Source organism: Pangasianodon hypophthalmus, chromosome 11, assembly GCF_027358585.1.
Source record: "Pangasianodon hypophthalmus isolate fPanHyp1 chromosome 11, fPanHyp1.pri, whole genome shotgun sequence".
NCBI classification, from domain to species: Eukaryota; Metazoa; Chordata; class Actinopteri; order Siluriformes; family Pangasiidae; genus Pangasianodon; species Pangasianodon hypophthalmus.
Window position 1 is genome coordinate 17,731,998 of NC_069720.1, and position 24,903 is coordinate 17,756,900.

General features: G+C 37.5%; 1 protein-coding gene across 13 annotated transcripts in view; it reads left to right on the plus strand.

The window, feature by feature from the left end:
- The window catches only part of mcf2l2 (MCF.2 cell line derived transforming sequence-like 2), a 79,398-nt gene continuing 54,495 nt past the window's right edge, over positions 1-24,903 (plus strand). For 6 of the 13 annotated variants that reach the window (XR_003403373.3, XR_008302819.1, XR_008302820.1 and 3 more), the window contains exons 1-2: positions 2-393; positions 17,657-17,740. Coding sequence is in view for 9 of the 13 variants with exons in the window: in XM_026924661.3 (XP_026780462.2) it covers positions 315-393; positions 17,657-17,740 (163 nt within the window). In the remaining 4 variants the exon portion in view is untranslated. Of the gene's footprint in view, positions 394-6,263; positions 6,494-6,675; positions 6,884-12,833; positions 13,235-17,656; positions 17,741-24,903 lie in introns of those variants that run through there. The other 7 variants (XM_026924621.3, XM_034308483.2, XM_026924630.3 and 4 more) reach the window with 5 other exon arrangements.

The window sequence follows — 24,903 nt, forward strand, 5'->3', positions numbered from 1 at the left end:
CCCAGCATCTGACTCACGGCACCGGCTCTAAGAGCCGCTCAAAGTCCTCCTGAACATCATTTACATGTGGACGCACATGATGAATAATTAACATCACTAGTCCCACTGTCTGCTGCTTTTTCATTGTAGCCTCTTCTAGGATTTACTCTTCTAGGATCAGCTGCTTTCTTTTGCTTGAGAGGTGTTTGACAGGCTGGGAGTGGCTGCCTGCTGCTCTGTGTGAGAGGAGGAGAGAGAGCCCTGTAGTGCAGCAGGAGAAGAGAGGAGAGGAAAGGAAAGAAGAGGAGAGGAGAGGTGAGTGAGGCTGCCCTGAGATGCTCTGCTGGCTGGAGGAGGAAGAGATGTCTGTGCAGGAGTTCCAGGAGCGCGTGGGCTGCGTTATCACCCATGTTGGTGAGTTCTCGCTTCCTTTAGATTTGCAGTAGGAGTGATGAAGGGGTGTGGTGGTGTGGTAACGAGATAAGCATCATTACATCATATCATCCTCGGTTGCAGATTATATGCTTTGGATTCCTGCATGCTTGCTTTAGGTAAATATCATGCAGTTTAAATTGCATGTAGTAGTGCATCAGCTTGATTTTGAGGAGTTTCAAATATCTATAAGTAGATTTATTTGTATTTGCATAAAATGAGGTCTTTAATTTGTGATGTAGCACTGATGGTGTGGCATGACAGAGCATGCAAAAATATTTTCCAATTTCTTAAATAATTAGATTTCTCTGTCTTCTTAATTGCTTTCCATGAGCTCGGTTATCTGGCACTTATGGGTTACAATCTGTTTAAAAAACAAATTTTCCCTTTTCTGTAGTGAATGAACAATATACCATAACACACAGATAGGGAAGTAGGTTATTGTGCCATGCTTCTGTTGAGAGCCTTCTCCTCCTCCTCCTCCTGCTCATACGAGACGCGCTGGTGCTGAGGCAGGCCTCATGGGACAGGCTACACGTTGCCATAGAAACTGAGCCAGGCCTGCACAGCTATCCTCATTGATTCATGGCACCATATAACCTCTAAAACGCCTCCACCTTCCTCCTCACAGCACACAAGGGGATCCCAATTACTGCTCCAGCTGAGGTTTAAGATGGACACCGGTTTCTAAACGACCGTTAAGCTTAAACAATATACCCATTAATCTGTGTTTAATGATTATCTCTGAGCAGCTTAAATGGTTACCACTGCATTATGACTGTATTTTGACCTTGGCCTGTAAATATGACATAATTCATAACTGGAAGTCTTCTTACGTGGTCTTCGGCATTGTAATAATACAATAAGATTAAATTTCATATGAAATGGTCATATAGTTTTATCTTAGTGGAAATGGGGAGCAATTATCAGTGTTTTTATGTGTCACCCTGATGCATTGGGCCATTGTTTTCATATTAAAAGATCCAGAGCGGGAAAAGGCATCAGAGTCAGAGGTGTTACCGCTCGTTGCTGTAACTGAATGACACACTGGGAGAGACTTAATCCTGAGCCAATCAGCTTTCTGCTTGGTCCCTGATGACATCACCTCACTGTGAATCATTAAGACTTACTAAGAATTATTGAGTAATGTATGGCTTATATCTATGAGCTCATAAATATTTCATATTACTGAAAAAAGAACATGACGCAGCATACTGTGGCCACTGATGTCATTCATGTGATTCACTTGTGGTGACTACATAAATGCTATTTATCAGTGTGTGTGTGTGTGTGTGTGTGTATATATATATATATATATATATATATATATATATATATATATATATATATATATATACATACAGTATATATACATACATATATACTGTATATATATGTATATAGACTCGTTTTTCTGTAAACATGTGAAGTGATTTTCCTCTGATTTTACTTTTAGTGACTCTACAACTAGCACTAATGCTTATAGCAGTTCTCCAGTGTTCATTAAAATATTCATTAGCTTGCTAATAGCCTTCTTAATGAAAGGAGAAGCATTTTGAATGTGAATAGAGGCAGACGTCTTTTTGTAAGCTGTTTCTGATTCCTAACTCTGTAAGTTATAAGCTAAGTCACTTGCTAGGGTGTGATTTCTTGATGCTGTTTTCAACTCTGTTCTGCAAGTATGAGAAGTTTGAAGACCAGTTTAGAAGATTCAGCAGGAATGATACTTTTTTTTTCTTCAGTTTTTTTTTTCACTCATCATTTTGACTTTATCGTATCACTCAGGCTAATGAGATAGCTGTGTGTATCTTCTCAAATCACATACTAGTGTACTAAATAGGACATGAAACTAGTGCACCACTAGCTGTTACTTTATATGGTGGGGTCGCCTTCGGCTGTGATATTGTATGACCCTGTATGTCATGGACCAATGAGTTTTTTAAAAATAAATCTCTTCTGTGATGTTCACTGGGAACAGGGTGTAAATATAGTTACATATCTCATACTTCCTCAGTGTTGCTACACCTACTTATAGTCTAAAACACATTAAAACAGAAAAAGTTCATTTTCACAGTATTGGTCCTTTAATGTCATTTGAGAATGTGAAAAAAGATATTTGATCACAGTCACAGGCCCAGTCATAACTTTTAGTCTGTAAAATAATGGAAAATTTGGCTATTTAGCCATCGCTGCTTAAGGAAAACTAACACAGAAAGGATATTTAGAAAGGCTCATGGAAAATTGCAAAGGGCTCTGCTAAGGAGAATGTAGTTAATGACTGGGCATGGCAGACATGGCTCACATCTGTCCAAGTCCCACAAGCTGACAGAGATGTGACATTCATTAATGCGAGTTTAAACACAGAAAAAAGGCAGTTTATACACAGTCCCTTTAAAAACACCCTTCTTTTATTTAATGAAGCCACAAAACCTAGGCCCTCATTTTTCAACAGTATGTTTACACATGGACCTTTGTGTATATTGGGCGTACGAACATTCCAATGCAAAGTGTAGGATTTATCCAACAAAAGCCATGCAGCATGGCCTTTCTCACATTGTTGGACATAGAGTGTTTTCAGGAACCAGACTGAATTATTTTGCTGAACTCTCTGAGTTATCAGTGGATAGAGATTCCCAAAACTAATACTGATAAGTTTGTGCCAGTCAGCTGGGACTTAATTTAGAGAGGGAAACAAGGCGCACAAATGCCATAGCCGTGCTACCTGTGCATGTCCAAGTCCTTTTTTAAGGTACCCTTTCAAACCATGTCTACCATATATGGTTAATTGTGGGCGTGTCTGTATTCTATCTGTATCTATGTGTAGGACAGTTACAGACAACTGGTATTTATTAAGCTTCATTGTGTACACTTTGTGTGTATACTTGCATAAACACTTTTTGATGAATTTTACAGGAATTCTAAATTTTTTGTGTAAGAAGCTATTTACACCATTCTTTTCAACCTATTTTTGTTGATTTTGTGGTTTGATATTTTGTAGTTAAATTGAGGTGTATTTCTATTCTTTAACACTCAGATGCTATGGCATATACAAACGTTTGAACTCGACTGTATGAATTCCCAGATGATTGTATGAAATGTTCACAGCTGTTATCAACATTTCAACATTCTCCCATCATTACTTTCATCCAATAGTTCAGCTTCTTGGGAAAGGATGTTTTCACCACTGAAAATGAGTTGCTTTGTCCAGGACTACTGTATGCTGGAACAATAGCTGTTATAAACTCAGGAACCTGTCTATGGGCGTTGTGTGGACTGATCCTAAATGTGATCCCACATCCAAACTCACACAATCAAGCTGAGTGCTTAGCTGAGACATAGATTACAAAAAAAACAAAAAAAAAACACAACCCCGGTTCCAGTGCAAATGTAAAAAGGTGAACAATAGGAAGGTCACTGGACTTCCTTCCCTCATCCTCTGTGTGTTGGAAGCCCATCACCAATATTACGTCAAAACTTCCTTCCTTACTTCTTGTCAACTGATATCCTATCAGTACTGTGTTTATCTTGAAACAAAAACTCAAATACAGCACTGATGCTCAATGGGATCTATGGCCTTTAATCGTCATCGTTCTTTTTCCTTTCCAACTGATGGTAAACTGGAAAACCTGTTATTTTGTATTGTATTGTTATTGTGCAGACTGCTGCTTATGGTTGCATTTTTCGTGTTGAGGCAGGCTGCACTACTGTACCTGTGGGACAGCATTCCTCATCTCACGCTTCATGCTATAACGTAAACATTTCATACTGTTTCCTCTTTCTTAGGTCAGTAGGCCACATTGTGTTTGAGTGCATATTCATTCAAAACAGCTGGGGAAAAAAGAAAAAAAGAAAACAATGTCTTTGTAAAACTCAGTTTGAACTTCTGAGTACATTTGGTAGCTGTGACCTTTACCTCCCGTATAGTGACCACAGTGCTGTTGAGTGCTTTTAAATAAATAATGTGTGTGTTGCATTACTTTGCTTGCAGAGTCTGCTCTGTTGTTGGTGTTATGTTTGTGTTGGTGTTATGTGATAGCTAGCAAATAGCTGTTTTGAAACTTTAAAACTACGTGAGTGAACTGCTGTTTGTACACAGAAATTAGCAACAAACTCATGGTTTAGGAAACTGGAAGCATGGGTGGGTATACTCCACTGAAGATTGTTTTGAAGGGGAAGAAGCAGAGGAAGTACACACTCTAGACATGACAGTGTTGCTTTTATTAAGCTCCTCCTTCCTGTTTACGTGTCTCTATGGTAAAAGTGATTATTCAGGGTCTGCCAAGTAAGGTCATACAGTTGAGTGCGAATATTTGTACCCCCACCCCCTACGGTTTAATGGTGGAAAATATTTTATAATAAATTTTTTATCTTTTGTAGTTGCTTTATCCTGGCCAGAGTCAGGGTGGATCCGGAGCCTATGGGCGTGAGGTGGGAATACATCCCGAAAGCGATGCTACCACAGGCCAGCACGCACCCACACATTCACACACACATTCATACCTACGGGCCATTCAGAGTCTCCAATCCACCTACTAAAGTGTGAAAGTCCACACAGAGAGTAACCTGAGCTCAGGATTGAACCGGGGACCCTGGAGCTATGAGAGTAGGCTTAATTTTTTGTAGTAAAATTTACAACTGAAAGAATCCAATAGCTGTTCAAAGGTTACAGAATTGGTTGGAAGTAGTTTTAAAGACAAAAAGACAATTTTTTTGTTTTATCACATTCAGAAAAGGAAATGCAAACTTTTGAGCTGATACTATTTTTTTCCATGCTATTAATATCCTATAATCTACTATTTGATCATTTGTGTTACTCATGATAATGTAGGAATATCTGAGACTCAACACACTAAATGTTTTATAATGCCATTTGTTATTTTGAATTTTGAATATGCATCAAGCATATTATTTTACATATTTTACAATCATACAAAATGATTTTGTGATTGTAAGATTGCTTACATTTAGAAGACTCATTCACCACTAACTGTCCATTTTCTTAAAAGATCCCATTAGACCGATTTCAATGGATTATAGGCGGACGGATACATCTCACCATGTATCTCCATATATGACATATAATCCTATTTTGAGTAAATAAAATTCCTTATTTCTGTCCACTACAGATGTGCCTTACATTAAGTTTGTGGTGGCATTGGTTTCTGCTTTTAATAAGTTGTGTGTTTTGTATTGCATGTTTCCATGCATGCATGTAGTATAACTTTATATAATATCCTCATTAAAAAGAATAAGTTTAGCTGTGGCCTTTAAGTTAATCACAACAGGCTGATTATTTATTATATCCAACCAAGTGTCTATATTTATCTCACTTTACATGTATAGTGAGATAAATATAGACTATAATGTAGTGGACTCTCAGAGATGCTATGAACACTGAAGGCTTTTCCTCTTAGAGCACTGTTAGAACCATGATTTTCTTCAGAGACAGCAGGGCGAAAGAAAACAGCACCAGCTTTTATGGTTTGCAAGGTTTCCATGCTGAGGAATGCTCGTGTTGGTTTAACAGGGAAATATGAACTTGTGAACCTCTAATCTTGTCTCACACCTTGAGGATACTGTTGTGCTATTTTCCAATTATAATATGTATTACTTTCATTAAAAATATAAAAATCTTTCCACTTGAAAAGTGTTTGTCGGACATTGAAGTTTAGGATGAACATTGCTCTGTGCCATAGTGTGCTTGGGGAAAAGAGAGGATTCCTAGTGGTGTAAATCCTTGTGGTGTGTGTGTGTGTGTGTGTATGCCATAGAGATAATGTGTGTGAGATGGAGAGCGGAAAGGAGCAGCCCCTGTTTGTGTGAAGCTCCCTCTGACGGTCTATAACCAGAAACGCCCCTCACTATGATGAATGTCTCGTAGGGTGGGAGAGGAAGGGGGACGCCCCCAAGGCTTCTGGCATTGTTGAGGATATTTGTGAGAAGCATGCCAGTTTGTTCCACGTCTTCAGAAAGAGACACACAACATCTTGGCGTCTCATTGGAAAGACAGATAGCGAGACAAGGAGAGGGCAGTCGACTGCCTCACGGCCCGGATCATTCTTCATGATGGGCTCCATAATGTGTAAGTCTGGGTCATTACACTTTCATCAGGCTCTATATTCTCTCTATATATGACACACACTGTGTGGCCTGTGCAGACATCAGAGTGAGTGGCATGTCTGTGGAGCCAGCCAGATTGCCCTGAGCTGTATTATGGATGCAGTGGGTCAGTGTTGGGTGGATTTTCCAGGTGATGCTGGGGATAAAGAGCTCTGTATGCTTAACCCTCAACACACAGAGTAACTTGGCCTGAAACAGATGCCAAGAATTATTGTGTCAGCACTGTCTCAAAGTCCAGAGCGTCTAGGGATATAAATAACACAGTATGTTTATTGTGTTAGCAAGGATTGGGTTTTTTGGAGTATTTTGTATGATTTATTTCAGAATGGATGAGTAACTCCAGTTAAAAAGGGTAAGTTGATATACTGAAATACAACTTCCAGTAGACCTGGGTTTTGTGTAAACAGGTTTTTTTCTCAATACAGGGAAACATGTCTGTGGTAATGACACATATGATACAGATGTGCTAGATAGGAAATGAGTATCAAAACAGTGCAGTGCTGCTTTAAAGATCAGCATTATTTTAATTAAAATGATTCCCATTTGTTGGATCATGTAAATGCTATGATGACCAACAGAATGTTTCATCTGAAGCATCTGAAATTGATAATGATGCTTATTTACATAACTTCCAACCGCATTGTGATATCACTTAATGAAAATATGTACAGTATTAATCTATACCACATCAGTGTTGAATTTTGGAATCAGAGTGGATTGAAGGTGTTGATTAATTATTTATAAACAGCCTGGCTCAACTAATTCACATGGAGCACACTCACATAATTTAAATCTAATAATAACCAGAAGGAAAATCATGTTATTTACGAAAGTAAAATGTATAACTGCTGATATGATGAAGGTTTCTGTAAGGAGATATTTAGTTAACATTTATGCAAGGAGTCTGCAGTATCAGCACTTCACAGCTGTCAGAGTTAAAGCTGGTGCTTTAAGTTTTCCACCACAGGAAAGTCTTCAGGATGGAGCGCTTCGCTGTTTCTCTGTAACACGAAAGTGACTGTTTATAGACGCTTTATCATAAGTGATAACAGGAAATAACTTGTTTGGCAGATGTTCCACAACGTACATAGTTTTAAACGTAACTAAAAAAGTTTACTATTACAGCACACCACATTGTATTTTTTTACATAACACACCTCACTAAGCAAGTATTGCATTATTCTACTGCAAAGAACATGAATCAGTGCAGCAGTAAGGAGATTCAAGGACAGTGTGTGTGTGTGGGTGTGTGTGTGTGCTGGATGCTGGATTCTGGGTAGTGAAAGAGAGCACTGTCAGGTAGAGGAGAGTGCAGTAAATGAAGCCTGTGCAGGAGGGAAACAGCAGGAATTAACAGCTTAAGCCTGTGTGAGTGACCTCTCGGCTCTGATCCTTGTGCTCTGAGCTGACCTTGCTTAAACCGGCCACAGCTTACACAGGCTGCCTCACACACACACAGACAGGAAGGATAGTTTTTGCAGTATGGATACCACTCTGCACTACCAGACCATCCCAGCTAGGTGCTCAGCATGCGGGAAACACACACGGTGGGCATCGTACTCAGTTGTGCGCATCTCGGCTGGGGAGATGGAGTCCTATCACCGTTTTCTGACCATGTGCAAGGAGACTGAGTCTGCCACCAGGAAAAGTATGCCTTCCTCACCTTCCAAGCTTTTCTTCTGTCCATGCTATCGGTGTGGAGTATTTCTTTTAAGTCTTTCCTGTTAGCCTGCAGCCCAGGTATTACTGGCTTTTGATGTGTTGTCATCAGGGGTTTGTCTCAGTGGTGGTGTGTGCTGGGTTGCTGATGTGTGTTGACAGCTTGCACTACATGGGGAGGATCAGATGTTTAGGTGAAATAGAGATGGCTGCTTATTTAGCGTGAAGATGGAGAGCCAAGAACTGGAAGAAATATACATTGTATGGTAAATCGAAAGATTAGTAAGGTCGAATTTCACAGCAGGAAATCTGTAGTATATTGTGAATTTTTTCAAAGCTTGTGTTAAAGGCACATTAAGCTTTTAAAACGTGTTTGTTTTTGGTAACATGGTATATTTGTGTAATTTTTGTTGGCAGACTTTTTGTTGACCTCGTAATTACCAGTTGGAAACATTTTCATTTTCTGATAGCGTTAACCACTCAGTGTGTGTTATCATGTTGTTAACAAACACGGCTGTATTTTTTTTTTTTTTTTTTTTAATTTTGGGTTTCAAAATAGCTAGCTTCAGCTGACTCTCTGTTAAATCACTGACTATAACTTTAAGTCCTTTTGAGCAAATTCATTTTTACTGCAAGAGGTTTTGAAGGAGGGGAAACACAAATCTTGTTGGAGTCAGAATAGATCATGTGACAGTCACGTGTTATTACAAAGTAGAAGAGCTTACGATTTTCCCATGTTCAGACGCAGAGCATGTAACACCAGTTTACAGGGGAAAGGCTTGAGGCATGTGTAGGCTTAGGAGCATTACCTTTTGCATATTTATAGAATATGAATTTCTAAATGAGTGTCAATGTTTGTGCCTTTTCTGCTGTCTAATGACATTTTTATCTTGGAACTTCCACATGAAACAATTCATTATTTATCACAGGAAAAAATCAATGGCTCGCCTGACGTTAACCTTGAATTGCCAGACACAGAAATGACAGTGCATAGTAGGCTATTTCTGGCTTGTCTTTCAGAGAATAACTCAGCCAGAAGTAATGCCACTTCAAGGCCGTGTATTATGATGTGAAATAACTATCCTCAGAGAACTAAATTACAGATCTTTTTTTTGAACGGTTGCATTTTTTTTTGTGCTTTCTCTTGTTTCGCAATGCTGGAAACACTGCAGAGTGTGTACGTGAGGAATGTTACTGAGTACAAAGCAATAGATTGACTTGCATTTTTTAAGTGTATTTGTAAGTGATGTGTGTTTCCGTTGCACCACAGACTCTTAAGATAACTAACTAACTCTAACTAGTAGTGCATAAAGTGATTGTAGATCAAAACTTGAACAGTTATCAAAAGGCACAAAATACATCCAACATAAAGAAATCATTATAATCCTAACAAAATAAAAAAGAAAATAAAAAGCATGTAAGAGTCAGCAAACTTTCACTTTTTACTCTGTGCACGATGTACCTTGAATGCACAGAATTCAAAGTTCGAGTAGTTTTGTTTACAGCAGATATTGCACCTACTAGGTGGTTTTAAGTTATAACCTAAGGCTATGTTAGAACTAGGGATGCATCGAAAATTTTTTAGACTGAGTACAAGTATAAGTACATGTTTTTTTTGGTACTCGTCAATCCCGATACTGATATCAAAATGAGTAACCTACTTAGTATTAAGCAATCATGGACATCTTGGAACATTTTATTTAGCTCTGTTTGTGCTGGTTGTTGCCCTGTGCTGCCAGAAATGAACTGCTTGTGTTGAATTTTATGTTTAAAATGTTATGATATTTAAACAGTATCTTTAATAGTGATTACGAGGGCTGTCGACCTGAGTGAACAGAACACTATCAGTGAGAGTGGTCATTAAGAATGAGCGCAAGGTGGCTTGACTTGAGAGCAAAGGGGAAACTAAGCAAGCATGTCCCAGTGCATTCTTCTTTCCTTTGCTTTGGATTGATTGTTAATCATGAATTACGTCGTTACATCATTGTCATTTCTTGTCGTCATCAGCACAACAACATACACTAGGCATACATTACATAGTGACGTGTTAACGGATGTTGGTATCGAAGCATTTTTATGATTATGAGTATCTTCCTGATACTAATGCATCACTAGTTAAAACTGTAATGTATATATGACAAATAAAGGCTTCTGCCTCTTCTTCTTCAACTGTGCTTCTTGGCAAGACTGTTTTTTTATAATCCTTAAATTCAAACATAGTGGCTATTTATGTCAAAATTAGTTGATAGAGCTTACGTTTTACTCCTGCAACCAGCTGCAGGCAGTCTATTCTAGGCCACATGTGTACACGGTTTGTTTTGTAGGTGTGACGTCAGAAAGAAAACTAAAGGGAGGGTTCAGCTAACTTCCACCAATTTCACTGATTCTACCTGTACCCATTGAGCTACCATGGTTTTGTGACATGTTTCTGTAATCAACTAATCATTTTTTTGCACCACCCTCATTGTGTGTGATGTCTGGACTACACATGTTGTCAGTTCACACACTTTGGGACCGTCATAGAAACAGCCCAATCAAATCCCTATAATCAAACCCACCTGGCTGAACTGGGTCAGGCATGCTACAAACAACACTGTTCATAAAGACACATATGGTTGTTCTTTGATGGACTGCTCACTTGATCACAAATGTTACCCAATTGGACTGTATAACTATGTAACTTGTTTATGTCTAAATAGACTTCGTGTATAAATCTGCCTCTTGCTTTCTGTGATATGCCCTACACTTTAGATTTCATGCTTGTTCCAGATGACTGGGTCCTGAGACCTTGTAGAATATAATTATATCTCTAGAGGAAGACTGCTCTGGTGAGATTGTTGTGTCCCCCGAAAAAAAAAAAAAATCCTTTGACTGAATGGGATTGGGCAATCAAACTGATTTGAATAAGATTTATGCCTGAATATCACTCTATAAGATTAGTCAATAGACACATATATAAACTTTTTTGCTTTTTCTATGGGTAGTTTACATACATGTATTATATAGCACAAATTATTGTGCAATTACAGTATTGCTCCTTTCTGGGTGGGGGAAGGGCTTGAAAAGATGCTTGGCCTGCTTCTATATTGCTGGTATGTTCCCCCTGAAGCGTGAGTTGTTGAGTCATACTATGCTCATGACCACCCCAAATGTGATTAATATCACAAGGCCGGTGGTTTTTCAGTTTCAGCATTTAAGAATTTGTCCTTTGTACATTTAGACTTCTCCTTTGACACACCAGCTCAAATTAAGACAAATGGCAAGCGCAAATAGGACTTTGTTGTATGCTACTGAAATTTTTATGACTAACCCGAGTGCAATAGCTATTTATTCAATTCTGTTTTAATGTTTTTTGGTCTAGTTAATGGTTTTGGTGTGGTCCTGAGTCTTAAAGTCAGCACTGCAGATAGATCCAAAATAGTCTTGTTAAAACATGAATCAGTCCCTGGAAAATAGAAACACACACAGTTATGCAGTTGATGTGTTATTTAGCAGAATACTTTAAATCTTGTGTGGCCCATCATCATCAGTTTCAATGTATTACACAACAGCAAATGGTGTTTTGGTGATAAGAAGTGATTTGCACTTCTTGTTTCGCATGTTTCGCTGTTTCTGTCAGAATGGAGAATGGTTTAGATTGCTCATTGGGAAGGTAGTTCCATAAAAGAGCTATTTTTAGCTCAGCTGTAGTGAACTTCTCATGAATGAGATCAATGTTGAGATGTGACCTGTGGTACATTGGGCACCTTGCTGATTACTTTAAGGCGCTGTGAATAAGAAGCAATCACGCTGGGTATGATTGATGGATGGATCCTGGGTTCTTTTTTCCAGCCCATTGTCCTGGCTGGGCGTTATATACGAACCCAAAACAAACATGCATTGTCACATGGGAAGTCTGATATTGGGGTGAAGGCTGAGGAAAGTGAAGCAGGCTGATCCTACTGTTTGGGTCACTGGTTGGTTGGCCAAGTGTTTAATACAGCAGCTAATTAACAAGCCATCCCATCTCAAATGGAGTGAGTCACACTGGTTTCTTTTCAGTTCCTGACAATTTTCAGTTTTGTGATTGTATAAGAGAGAAATGAGAAATATATAGACAGATACACATATGGTCTTGAGGTCCTTATCTAAACATTATGGCAAATATGAATAAAGGGCAAAATTAAAACACTCATATCAAATTCCTTATCGTGTTTCATTAAGAAACATATCTATATATCATTCTTCCAGGCTTTCTAATCCATTGTGTGGCTATGTCAACATGACAAGCAATTCAGTATTTGTTTGGATCTCACTGTTACATAAACCCACTGTACATAGGAAGGAAGGTGCCTCAGTCCTCACACAATGTCTCACCCGAAGAGACCGGTGCTTGGGGGAAATACTTCCCCCAGGATGATAAACAGTCTCGTTCTCTAAGGCAGCTGCTAGAACTCATGCTGCAAAGAGAGTGGGGGTGTGTGTGCAGCATGTGATTTTGATTTGGAACACAGCCAAGCCCAGGAGAACTTTGTACTTTGTACTTTCCATCTTGTTGGGAAAAAATACCTTTCCTTCCACCCCCCCCCCCCCCCCCCCCCCCCCCCTCCCCAATTTTGCACATATGCTGAACTCACTGAAACCATGCTGTTGTTTTGAACCTCCCCCAAACCATCTCTTCCAGTGGGAGACAAGCTGGTGCTCTGCCCGTTTTTCCCTCCTAAACTGCTGATAGGTCATCTTTGGCAGTCTTGCGCCACAGCCCCTGGAGATATTCTGCCTTGTTCTGCTTTCTGAGTTGCTGCAGGAGGAAAACACGCCGGAGCTGGAAAAAGTGACCAGAGTCGCTCAGACACTTCCCACAAATATGCGTCTCCTGCCAGGACTCCGGCGCAGCTGCCGGCTCTCCTAGAAATCCTGAGACACAGAGACGGATGAAGATGGTAGAAACCTAACTGCTTTGGTAAACATTACCATTCTCTGGACAGTATTTGTTATTCTTCTGTTGGACCTGAGTTGCTTTGCTGTCTGGTCATCATGATGAAGTGCACTAAACCAGTCATAGGTAAGACTGTTGATTTGTTGACATCCTGAACTCAGTCTTTTCAGTCATATTCCCCAGTAGAGGATTTTGTTGGATCAGAGTCAGACATCAATAGCTGGGTTTTCTTAGCAGAGCTCACAGATTTGCAAGCAAACTGTTTGCAATGAATGCTTCACAGACAAAGTGTCTTGATTGTTCTGTTGTTGTGAGTGGGAGGTTTGCTGCTTGAGCAGACAGTGGTTTGGAACTCTGGCCTGTAAATGTCCACTTTAAAGCATGTAACACACAAGGAACCTGATTGTACACTGCTGTATGTTGATTTGTTACTGTTGTAGCTAAATTTGGCACTGACGCATACAATAATGCATTGTTGCATTCACACAAACACACCAGAGACTTACAAGAGTTGCCTTTCTCCACATTCTAGTTTGCATGTGGATTAAAACTAGTGTGATGCAGTAGCAGGGAGTGGATCGAGCAGTGATATAAGCTAAGATTTTGACTTGGACTGTATCCAGCAGCAGCACAGACAGCTTTGTGTGTGTGTGTGTGTGTGTGTGTGTGTGAGAGGGAGAGAGACCGTTAATTCCTCCACATGCCCACAACTCACCTGCATGACATGCCTTAAGCTTTATGCCATACTCATAGCAGACTGAGACGAAATCATTTCAAGCTGCTTTCTGAGTTCTGCAGTTTTTCAGTACCACAACACTTTATTTCAGCATTAACCAGAAGATATTTTTCTGTTCCTACTTTATTCCTAACCATCCATGAAGCAGCATGTTTATAATTTTATCTGTATTTTAATGGTTATGAAGATTATACCCAGCCTTTTTATAGCACTCTCTATCCACTGCATCAACAGGCTTCCATACACCAAGAACAGGACAAAAAAACTTTTCGCTAGAAACGCACTTATAATAGTCTCATGGCATTTGTTGAAATCTGTTATACTACAGCACTGTTGAATTCTCAAATCTGATTGGTCAGAAGGTGCTGATTGATATTTTATAACACCAGCTTTGACAATAGTGCCTCCAGTAATTCAAATGATTTTTTTTTTGCGCTCATACCAATATGTTTTTGCTTCTGTAATATCAAAAATTGCCTAGCCTTACCTTGCCTTGTCTTTGTTTAGCTAGTTTTCCTTGCCTTGTCTTAGTTTCTTTGGTTTGTGTATTAGTTAACAAAGTATGTCTGCAGTTGCATTCGCCTCCTGGGGAAATCATCACACAGTGCTTTGTAAAATTCAGTAAGTTTTCCACCACAGGAAAGTCTTCAGGACAGAGGAGCTTGTGCTTCCCAGTTTCTTAGTAACATGACAAGCTGCATTTTTGTCTTATTAACTTCAAGAGAGTAAAAACGAAAGGTTTGTAAGGGAGGACTGTTTAAAAGTGCTGTGAAGTAAATGATAATAGGAACTAACTTATCTCACGAATGTTCCACACCATTAAATGTAACTATAAATGGTTAAAAAAACAATAATATATTTAATATATGAAAACTTGTCATTGATGGTAAATCACTGTGTCGTAAGAGGAATGAAGCACTTTAGGATGTGCTGTTATAAAACACATCGTGTTTAATTACTAACTTAGTAAACATTTGAAATATGTGACTATATAGTACAAATAAATGTCACAGCTAATAATTTTAGCTTGGAAGAACATTTTCTGAATATAACATTTTGTTCTATCTGCCAGGTTTCTGCACTGACAACCCTAAGAAGTTGACTATACTTAATTGATTGAGTAAACTCGTTCACTTAACTTGGTGTTCATTTCAAGTGTATGTAAATACAAAGTGTCCATACATGGGAAAATGAACAATTTTTAACAATATGTAAGTTTATATACAAAACATCTTCTACATGATTGCCATTTCTATGTAAAGACACATGGAGTTGTCTCTCCTACTCATGATGAACTCTAGAGCTTCACTACACCACTACCAGCAACAGAGAAACCAAGAGGACCGCCTTTTGCAATTATCTACCAATCAGTGCATTAGTTCTCTTGTTGCCAGGCGGAATTCCTTGCATGGCCAATCACATCAAAGAAAGACCATAGTGAGCTATTTTAATGAATCATGATTTTGAGTTCCTAACACTTGAAATCTTAAGTGTATGTATTTTGTAGGTAAATAAGTTAAACGAACTTAGATTATTGTTTAAGTGAAGATAACATTAGGGTTTACAGTGTGTATGTTCTGAGAAAGTAGAGAAACATTTCTTTATAGTTGCTACAACAATTTTAAGTGTGAGCATGTTAACAATAAAGTTTCTACAATGGTAGTTTTTGTTTAACTGGGAATATTGATTGAGCGACATTGTGAAGCAAGCATCATTACAGCAGATGTTTTTACAACATTGCAAGAATGTTATTTTTGTAATATTACAATAACGTAATAATATTAATAATTGCATTATTGAATCTTCTTAGAACCTGTTGTATATTTAGTGAACTAATGCCATTTTCTATTAGCTGGGATTACACTACAACAATTAACATCTTAATCCATGCTTATACACTGTACAATTTGGTATGGTTTAGACACAATTTTGCTATTGCCAACTTGTTTCACAAATTTTAATCTTTAAACTAGGTTGTCACTGTAAGAAAAAAAACACCCTGGTGATGGAAGTGGCACTAATTGAACAGTGGCAACTGTATTGTCTGTGTCTATGTTCTTTTGAACGTATATCTCTTGTCAGGATTTTCAGATGGATGTGACTAGTTGCCTTATTGGCATTTAAGTCTCAAAGGACACACACATTGTGAGCACCTGCATCATGAGTTACTGCACGGTGAGCAACTTTGTGATGCAATTTTCACCATTGTGCCGAGAGATTGAATCATAATGTGTGAGCTTTAGTGAGATAACAAGATAATCATACAGTGCAAGCCCAACTTTAAAATGAGCATGATACGGTTCTCATAAATCTTTACTGACTATGCCAACAACTGCCTTTAAATTTCCATTATAACTGAATTCCATTTCTGTTTTGTTTTTTTAATGCTGTAGATTCGGTACATAGAGATTATGTTGAAAAACAGTGGAGTATTCCCTTAAATTTTTGAATGCAAAATAATAATGAGCATTTTGTAAAACTTTATTGTTCTTTTATTATTATTATTTTTTTTTTAATGTTTTTACAAACTTGCAAGTTACGTTCAGGGACGGCATTCACTTTCAACTTGCCTTGTTTCGAGGCTGATGTTTTGTTTGTAAGCTGGGGACTCCTCCTTTTTTACAAGGCCACACCCAATATCTACACATAATATTTTTAAATTTTTGCTTTCGGGCCTTGTGAGGAGGTGTGTGGGTGTGTGGGTGTGTGTGTGTGTGTGTCTGTGTGTCCTGTCCCAGTGGGAACAGCCAAACCATTCCAACCTTCCTCTCAGTCCTTAACCGCCTATTGTGACTCACTTGCATGTCAGTGGCCCCTGCCGGGTCACCCCACCCCAGGGCAGTGAGATAACATCTATAATTCACATGCTCCTTGACGCACATTGTCTTTCCTTTGGAATATGCCTCTGGAGGATGTATGTGTTTGTGTGTCTGTGAACCTGCACGTGGACACACATTCATTTTTGTAAAAATGAAACAAAAAGGTTCAGTATGGGAATCAGGCATTTTCATTGTATTGTTTTGCAGATTAAAGGATTATGGAAGTTATGTATTGAGCTAAACCGTATAATAGGTTTTACTAAGAAATGGTCCAAAGCTTTTCTGTATCTACATAGAGTTTGTAAGATACCATTCTTTAATTTCTCTTTAGGCTTTAGTAGGAAGTTATCAATATGTAGTAAAGACTGGTGGCTTTTAATGCAGCCATTTATGCCAGGACATAGAGGAGGGTTTGTTTTCCTTTAGTCTTCATTGCCCTTTGGGGTGACCCTTATCAGTCTAGTAAAGATTTAAGCTAAAAAGCCCCTCAAGCGTCTATTTCTTAAAAACAACTGCATGAACAGATGGCTTGTTTGAAGGGGCATGTGCCTTGCACATGGAAACAAACCAGAAACTGTATTCATCGCTGAAGGTCACTGCTGCAAGGGGAACTTCAGAATGGAAACCCCATTTAGAAAGGAAGGGCACTTTGAAGGGGCCTAGTTCCATCTGATGGCCTAATTTTTTCCTGTATCGTATATGCCTGGTCTGCCACAGACTGCTGGTTGTTCTCATATTGGATCAGGAAATTTACAGTGTCAGCAGTTGTGCGTTGAGGTTTTGAATGTATTCTGTAAGTGAGAACGATGGGCATGATGGGCATGTTGCGGTAAAACTGTGGGCATATTGCATGTTGAGGTTTTGAATGTATTCTGTAAGTGAGAACGATGGGCATGATGGGCATGTTGCGGTAAAACTGTGGGCATATTGCATGTTGTGGTTTTTTTGACTCTGGAATTCCTTTTTTTTTCTCACTTTCTCTGTTTTCCACAGATGAGATTATGCAACAGGAGATAAGGCCTCTGCTGGCCGTGGACATCATTGAACAGCTTCACAGGCAGTTTGCAATGCTGTCAGGTAAGAATTATCTCTTTACTCTCTGAGATATTACCCTGCTGTCTTGGATTAAGGAAGGTTCCAGAGCTTGCATAATATTGTGCAGATACAGGTCAAGAGCTTCAGTTAGTATTCACATCAAACATTGGAATGGAGAAAATGTGATCTTAGTGACTTTGAGCTTGCCTGGTTGTTGCTATGAGACTGACTGGTTTGAGTATTTCAGAAACTGCTGATCTCCTGGCATTTGCACACAGAACAGTCTGTAGAGTTTACACAGAATGGTGAGAAAAACAAAAAAAATCCAGTGAGTGGCAGTTCTGCCTTCGGAAGTGCTTTGTTGATGAGAGAGGTCAAAGGAAAATGTCCAGATTAGCATGAGCTGCCAGGAAGGATACTGTAACTCATATAACCACTTTTTTTACATCCATCGTGAATAGAAAAGCATCTCAGAATGCATAACACGCTGAACTTTGAGGCAGATGGGCTATAACAGCAGGAGACCACATCAGGTTCCACCCCTGTCAGCCAAGAACAGGAAGAATCTGAAGCTACAGGGCATAGGCTCACTGAAACTGGATAGCTGGAAAGAAGAAAAACATTGAAAAAGACCACGTCATGTTGAAAAAAGACTAGAGTCTTTTTGACATGGTCTTTTGCTGTTGTAGCCCAATATTTATGTATTTGCTAATTATGTATTTATTGAGCATCTGACCTTTTAACCACAAGTTGAAAAGTCAGATTACGTACAGTTGTTAAATTGCACATATTATTACTCTACTGTGTATTAGAGCCCAATTGCATCATTGGGAATTTGTTTTATGTGAATCTGTAGGCAGCGGTTTCGGAAGTTACATTAAATGTTTATTAAATGTAATGAGGTCATAACATACCTGGACCAGTTTTGACTGGTGTTGAATTTACATTATCAGTTTATAGCACTTCTATGTGTACATTTGTATTTGATGAAGCAAAATAAACTTAAACTGTAACATTCATAATTCGGGAAGTGTAGAGAGAATCATACATGCCTTTCACTTTAAGTTTGAATCATTTTATATTACAGTTCCTCCTTTTCCAGAAACAGTTCTCTATTTTATTAGACATTATGGAAACATTTTAAAAGACTTTTTATGAAGCCCTTAGTCATAAATCATTAAAACTATGCTTACATATCTTTGTAAGCTGTTAATGATTCATTGTATTTTATATACTCTAATAATGCCTCATAAAGCTCTAATAATCTGCTATAAATAATTATTTGATAACTTTTTTGTCATTATAATGCCATATAGTGTACCGTACAACCTTTGTAACTAATAACAACCTATGAATAATTATAAAGCAATTGTTACTTTTATTAACAATTATATATAATTATTTATAACATGTCATCACTGAGAGCTTCCAAAAATGACAAGGATACACTGCATCCTGTCCTTCCAAGATTAAGTAGGTACTACGTGCGTGTGCTTGTCATTTTTTGATGTTTTAGAACAAAACAAATCCATAATTTTTTAAAATATATTTTTTTATTTTGGCATTAAAGTTTTCAAACTTCAGTAATGTGTCTATATGTGTTTTACTAATTAATCTGGAATTAAGTGTTTCCATATAACATTACAAAAATAAGGTTAATATTATCTTGCATAATATTGACAACTGTAATGAGGATATATAAATATTTATAAATATTTCATTATAGATATTTAATGTTAATACATATTACATATTACATTATAGATATTTAATGTTAATACATATTTAGTGTTAATACATATTAACTAATGATTAAAAAGTCATCATTAATTATAAAGGTTGTGAGACACATGGCACATGAGACTTGTGTTACAACATGATTATAAGTTATCAAGAAATTACTTAAAGCACATTAGTAGAGCTTTATGAGGCATTATTAGAGCTTATAAAGATGCTTACAAGCATTTTACTACCAGCTTACTCTGAATTAGCACACTTATAATTATTTTTAAATATGGTATTCATAGAAAGTGTTATCGTAATTTAAAAAAAAAGTCAACTTTGCACCCTATTGAGTATTGACTGTTTTTTTGACTGTTTTTTTTCCTGGGGTGAGTAGATGAACATGAGGTTGAGCAGCTGTCTGGTGAGCACTGATCAATGTTAATGTGCTCTAATCACTTCCTCGCCTGGCCTGTAGGCTGAAAGCTCTGCTCCATTACATTCATAGCACTATTAGATTACAACCCTGCCATTTCCTGATACTTGTTCTGGATGTTACAGTCCTTGTAGCATCTACATACACAGATCGGCATTTTCCAGCTCCACCTGATATGAGCTCACTGTTGGAATATGGTTTTATTTTATGATCTGGTGCAGATTGACTGTCAGAAAAAAAAATAGACATGCTAATATTCAGAAGTACATAAAATGTGGCTGAGTTGAAGATGCTAAACATTAGTCTGCATTATTGTGGCTGCTCATGTGTGATTTATAGCTCTTAATGAGCTGCATAGACGCGCTGCTGAAAAAACCCTGCTTTGTGCCATATGTCCTTTTGTGATAAATCAAAAAACAGATCAACTTGTCACACACATTACAGTGGAAAGAGATGCTGTGTATCTGCAGAGTTTTCTGCACATATATAGCATTTATACCACAGCATTGTTGAATTCTTTAATGTGATTGGTCAGAAGGTGTTAATTAATTTTAGATAACAGCAGCTGTGACAACAATGATGGCTATAATTCAAATCACATGTTTATATCAATGCGCTTGCTATAATACACTCTATAGTAACAGCTCGTTCACAGAGACTTGTATGGCGAATGCTCCACATAGTCAAAGGCTAATGATAAACCAATTAAAATATGTTATTTAATAAATAAAAGTTTTAAATGGTTGGCATGGTGAAGCTAGGAGGTGTAAGGAGATGTTTATGTAACAATTATGGCAGGTGTCACAAGTGACAGTGCTTTCTAACACTCCATACGTTTTCCTCCACTGAAAAGTTGTTGTTATGTTTTATTACAGTTTTTGTATTTAAGGACTTCACTGTCCACTCTCAGACTCCCAGTGAGTGCTTTATTAAAGTCAGGGTCACTTGTTTGGTGAAGCAGTTACTGGAAGACTGGAATTTACTGCAAGCCTAGATTTGTCCTACAATCAATAGCAGGCAGGTAGTATTAACTGTAAGCAAAATATAGGTTGCATGCTAAAAGTGCCTAATTAGAGTGATCCAGATCTACATTTTTCTCCACTAAAATACAAACTAATATCTATTTTTAGAATATCTATCTATCAAATATCTATTTTTCTTTTATGTTTCTGCTAGATTTTCTAACTCTAGTGTATTTAACTTGAACCTGTTTCTTGATGATTAGCCAAAATATGTTGCTACATTCGCAAATGTTTGACTGGTAGTGTATATACTGTAAGTGTAGTATAGCAAAAGAAAAGTATGTTTGCTTACTACGTGTTTCTAATTATACTTCGAGATGCTCAGTACTTCCTTCTAAGTGTACTTATACTAGCTAGTATAGCAAAAGTAAACTGTGAGTGTACATATACATGCTAGTATAAAAAAGGTAAAATGTTTAGAAATATTTAGTGTATTTAGACATGATAATATACAAAAATAAAATGTAAATGTATTTAGGAAATACATTAAAAAATAAAAAGTAAACTATGTCTTCTTAATTCTCTTCTTGAACTTTTTCTCGATGAATTTTATGAGTTTTTATCTGTGGTCATTCCATCCGCAGACAGGATTTTGATTATGGGTGACTTTAATATCCATGTCTGTTGTTCCGGTAAACCCAGGGCCAAAGAATTTTTGAATTTAGTTGACTCTTTCAATTTATTTTAATGTGTCTCTGGACCTACACATGATCATGGGTTTTCTCGTTGGGGATAACGATAGAAAATATCTGTGTTGAAGAAACGGCTATTTCAGATCATATGCCTATTAGGTTTAACCTTTTGCAACCTTTTGCAACAAATGCATTCTGCTATCAGCCCCCTTCATTCATTGAAAAGCCTTTTCAACTGCTTTTACTACTGAATCATCTTTTTCTACTGAGTTTGCAATGTTACACCCTATAGAACCTGATGAATTGGTAAACTCTTTTAATCGTGTTTGCTCAGAGATCTTGGATAATGTTGCACCTTTTAAAATGAGATGTCATAAAGTTAAAAACCAACCATGGTTAAATGATATGACTCGGAATATGAGGCGGGTTTGTTGGCAAGCAGAGCGTAAGTCGCTTAAAGATAAATTGCAAGTATCTTGTGATATTTTTAGAGAGTCTCTATCAAATGATCAAAATGCTGTTAAAGCCGCTAGATCTTCATTTTATTGACGAATTATATCGCACAATTCAAATAACCCAAAGGTATTGTTTTCAGTCATAGATAAAGTATTGAGTCCGTCTATTAATTTTTTCCCTAATCCATCTAAGCATTTGTGTGAGAGTTTTTTAAAGTTTTTTGTTGATAAGGTTAATCGTATTCGGTCGGATATTGTGCCTGTAGGGAATGTTGTAGCTAACAAAATAAATCCATCTCATTGTTTGAGTAAATTTGAATCGATTACGTTAGCTCAGTTGGAAAATATAATATTGCATTTAAAGCCGACTACCTCTCTTTATGACATTCTTCCATCTCGATTGTTTAAGGAGGTGGTAGACACTATTGGTCCCAGTATATTATTGATTATTAACAGAAGTGTATTTCATGGCACTGTACCGTTAGAGTTTAAGCATGCTGTTATTGAACCAGTTAAAGAAAATGAACTCAGATTCACAAGATTTTAAACATTTTAGGCCTATTTCCAAATTGCCTTTTATGAATAAGATTTTAGAGAAAGTTGTCCATAATTAACTTGTTGACTTTTTGATTGGAAATAACATAATGGATATTTTTCAGTCTGGATTTAGGACTAACATAGCACGGGATCAGCATTATTAAAGGTTACAAACGATATTTTGTTAAGTATTGACTCCGAGAAAAGTGTTGCCTTAATGATGTTAGATTTAAGTGCAGCCTTTGATACTTTAGATCATGTGATTTTAATAAAACGCCTTAGAGATTATGTTGGGATTAAGGGTGTAGCCCTTAAGTGGTTTTCCTCCTATCTGCAGGACAGGACATGCTCAGTTAAAATTGGAAATTATATTTCGTCATCTGCGACTATCACTTGGGGGGCTCCTAAGGGATCAATTCTCGGTCCGACTTTATTTTCATTATATATGTTACCCTTGGTTCAATTTTTAGGCAATACAATATTATCACTTGATGCTGATGATCTACAACTGCATTTTCCTTTGGAGTGTGATGGCTGTACATCGTTTGCTAATTTTTATAAGTGTCTGACTGAGGTAAAGGGATGGCTAGCAAATAATTTTTTACAACTAAATGAGGATAAGACTGAGTTTATTATGTTTGGGAACAAACTACCTGGAAATGACCTGATTGAAAGTTATGGACTGTTGTCCAATAATAATTATGTGAAGAATCTTGGAGTAATTTTTGATTCCGAAATCCACTTTGATCGTCAAGTTAACAGCGTTGTGAAAACTGTTTAGACAAGAAAATTGTCTAAACTGAAACCTATCCTTTCAAACAAGGACTTGGAGACTGTTTTGCATGCCTTTATTTCCACACGGTTGGATTATTGTAATGCTCTTTATCTAGGCATAAGTGAATCCCTGGTTGCTCGTCTTCAGTACGTCCAAAATGCTGCTGCAAGAATTCTGACAAACACCAGAAAACGAGATCATATAACGCCTGTATTGATATCTCTTTATTGGTTACCTGTAAAATACAGGATACAATACAAGGTGTTAATGTTTGTCTATAAAGCATTGCACAATCAGGCTCCTGAATATATAAAGGACATGTTAATCTCTTACCAGTCTCGGTTGAGGCGTAGTGGAGACTGCGCTTTTTCTGTTGCGGCTCCTGCACTCTGGAATGTGTTACCGTTAGCTATAAAATCCTCGTCAAGCATCGACATTTAAAAAGAAGACCTACTTATTTTATCAAGCTTTCGGCGTTTGATTAGGTCGGAGAATTGTGAAGGATTGGCTGTATGCTTTTCTTGATGTTATGTCTTGTTGATATTTTCTGTTTCCATGAATTTTAGTATTTTTATTATCAATGGACAACACTTTGGTCCATTTTTAATGATTTTGAAAGTGCTTTATAAATAAAAGTTGAGTTGAGTTGAGTTCTTAATACTTAGCACACTTTTTTCTAAGTGTACTTAGGCTAGTGTAGCAAAAAAAATTTACTTATAGTTAACTTGGGTACATTTCTGGTGATTAAATGATCTTTTTTCATAAGAGGAAGGTAGACAGCAAGAAAATCATACTAAAAGAGAAACAACTACTAAAGACTTAGTTAAGTTAAGAAATATTGTATTGCTGTTTCATAGTTTTGTCTATGTTTTGGCTGTTGTGTGGTGAGCAGCTAGCATGTGAAAAAGCTAGCCTAACTCCTCAGAGATTAGCAATGCAGCTGATGTAACTGTTTGGAACTAGCCGTTAAAGCCATGCTTCGTGAGCATACACAGAGTGAATATTTTAATCCCTCTTCACCCGTGCCACACCACCTGGGTCTGGGAAATCCAATTTGACCTCAGTTTGCTAGTAGCAGACCTGCTGTAGCAGATGACTGCTGATGGGAAGAATGCAGTGAAGGACTCAAATGAAATCAGCTTCAAACTCTTTTGGCTTCAACCTTGGTGCAAGGTTGTAATATGGCTGCCAAAAGATTTACATTCCAGACTTTTGGTGATCACCACCCTAAAGAAGGCTCTGAACAGAAACTTGAGTTGAATCTTCTACCGTCATTTTGACAAAAAAAGCTAAAAGAATGTCCCAAATGAATGGTTTTAGGAGAAGCTCTTACGTAAAGCTCTTACGTGTGCTTTTCCTAAAATCTTAATTCCCGTAAGTTTTGTTTTTCAGTGTAAGAGTAATTCATGAAGCATTTTAGCGCTACACCTCAGCAGCTTAAAGGTGGTACAGAGCACTCTTATGTCACTTAGTTTCATCACTAAACTTGCTGATTTCAACATATTTGAAAGATTTGATGATGAGCTCAGGTATTGTCTCAATCTTGAGGTTATTGCCATGATTTCTAATAAGGAAAGCAATACAATAAATATCAGGAAAACTGCAGTTATTTTTCTATATTTTGAT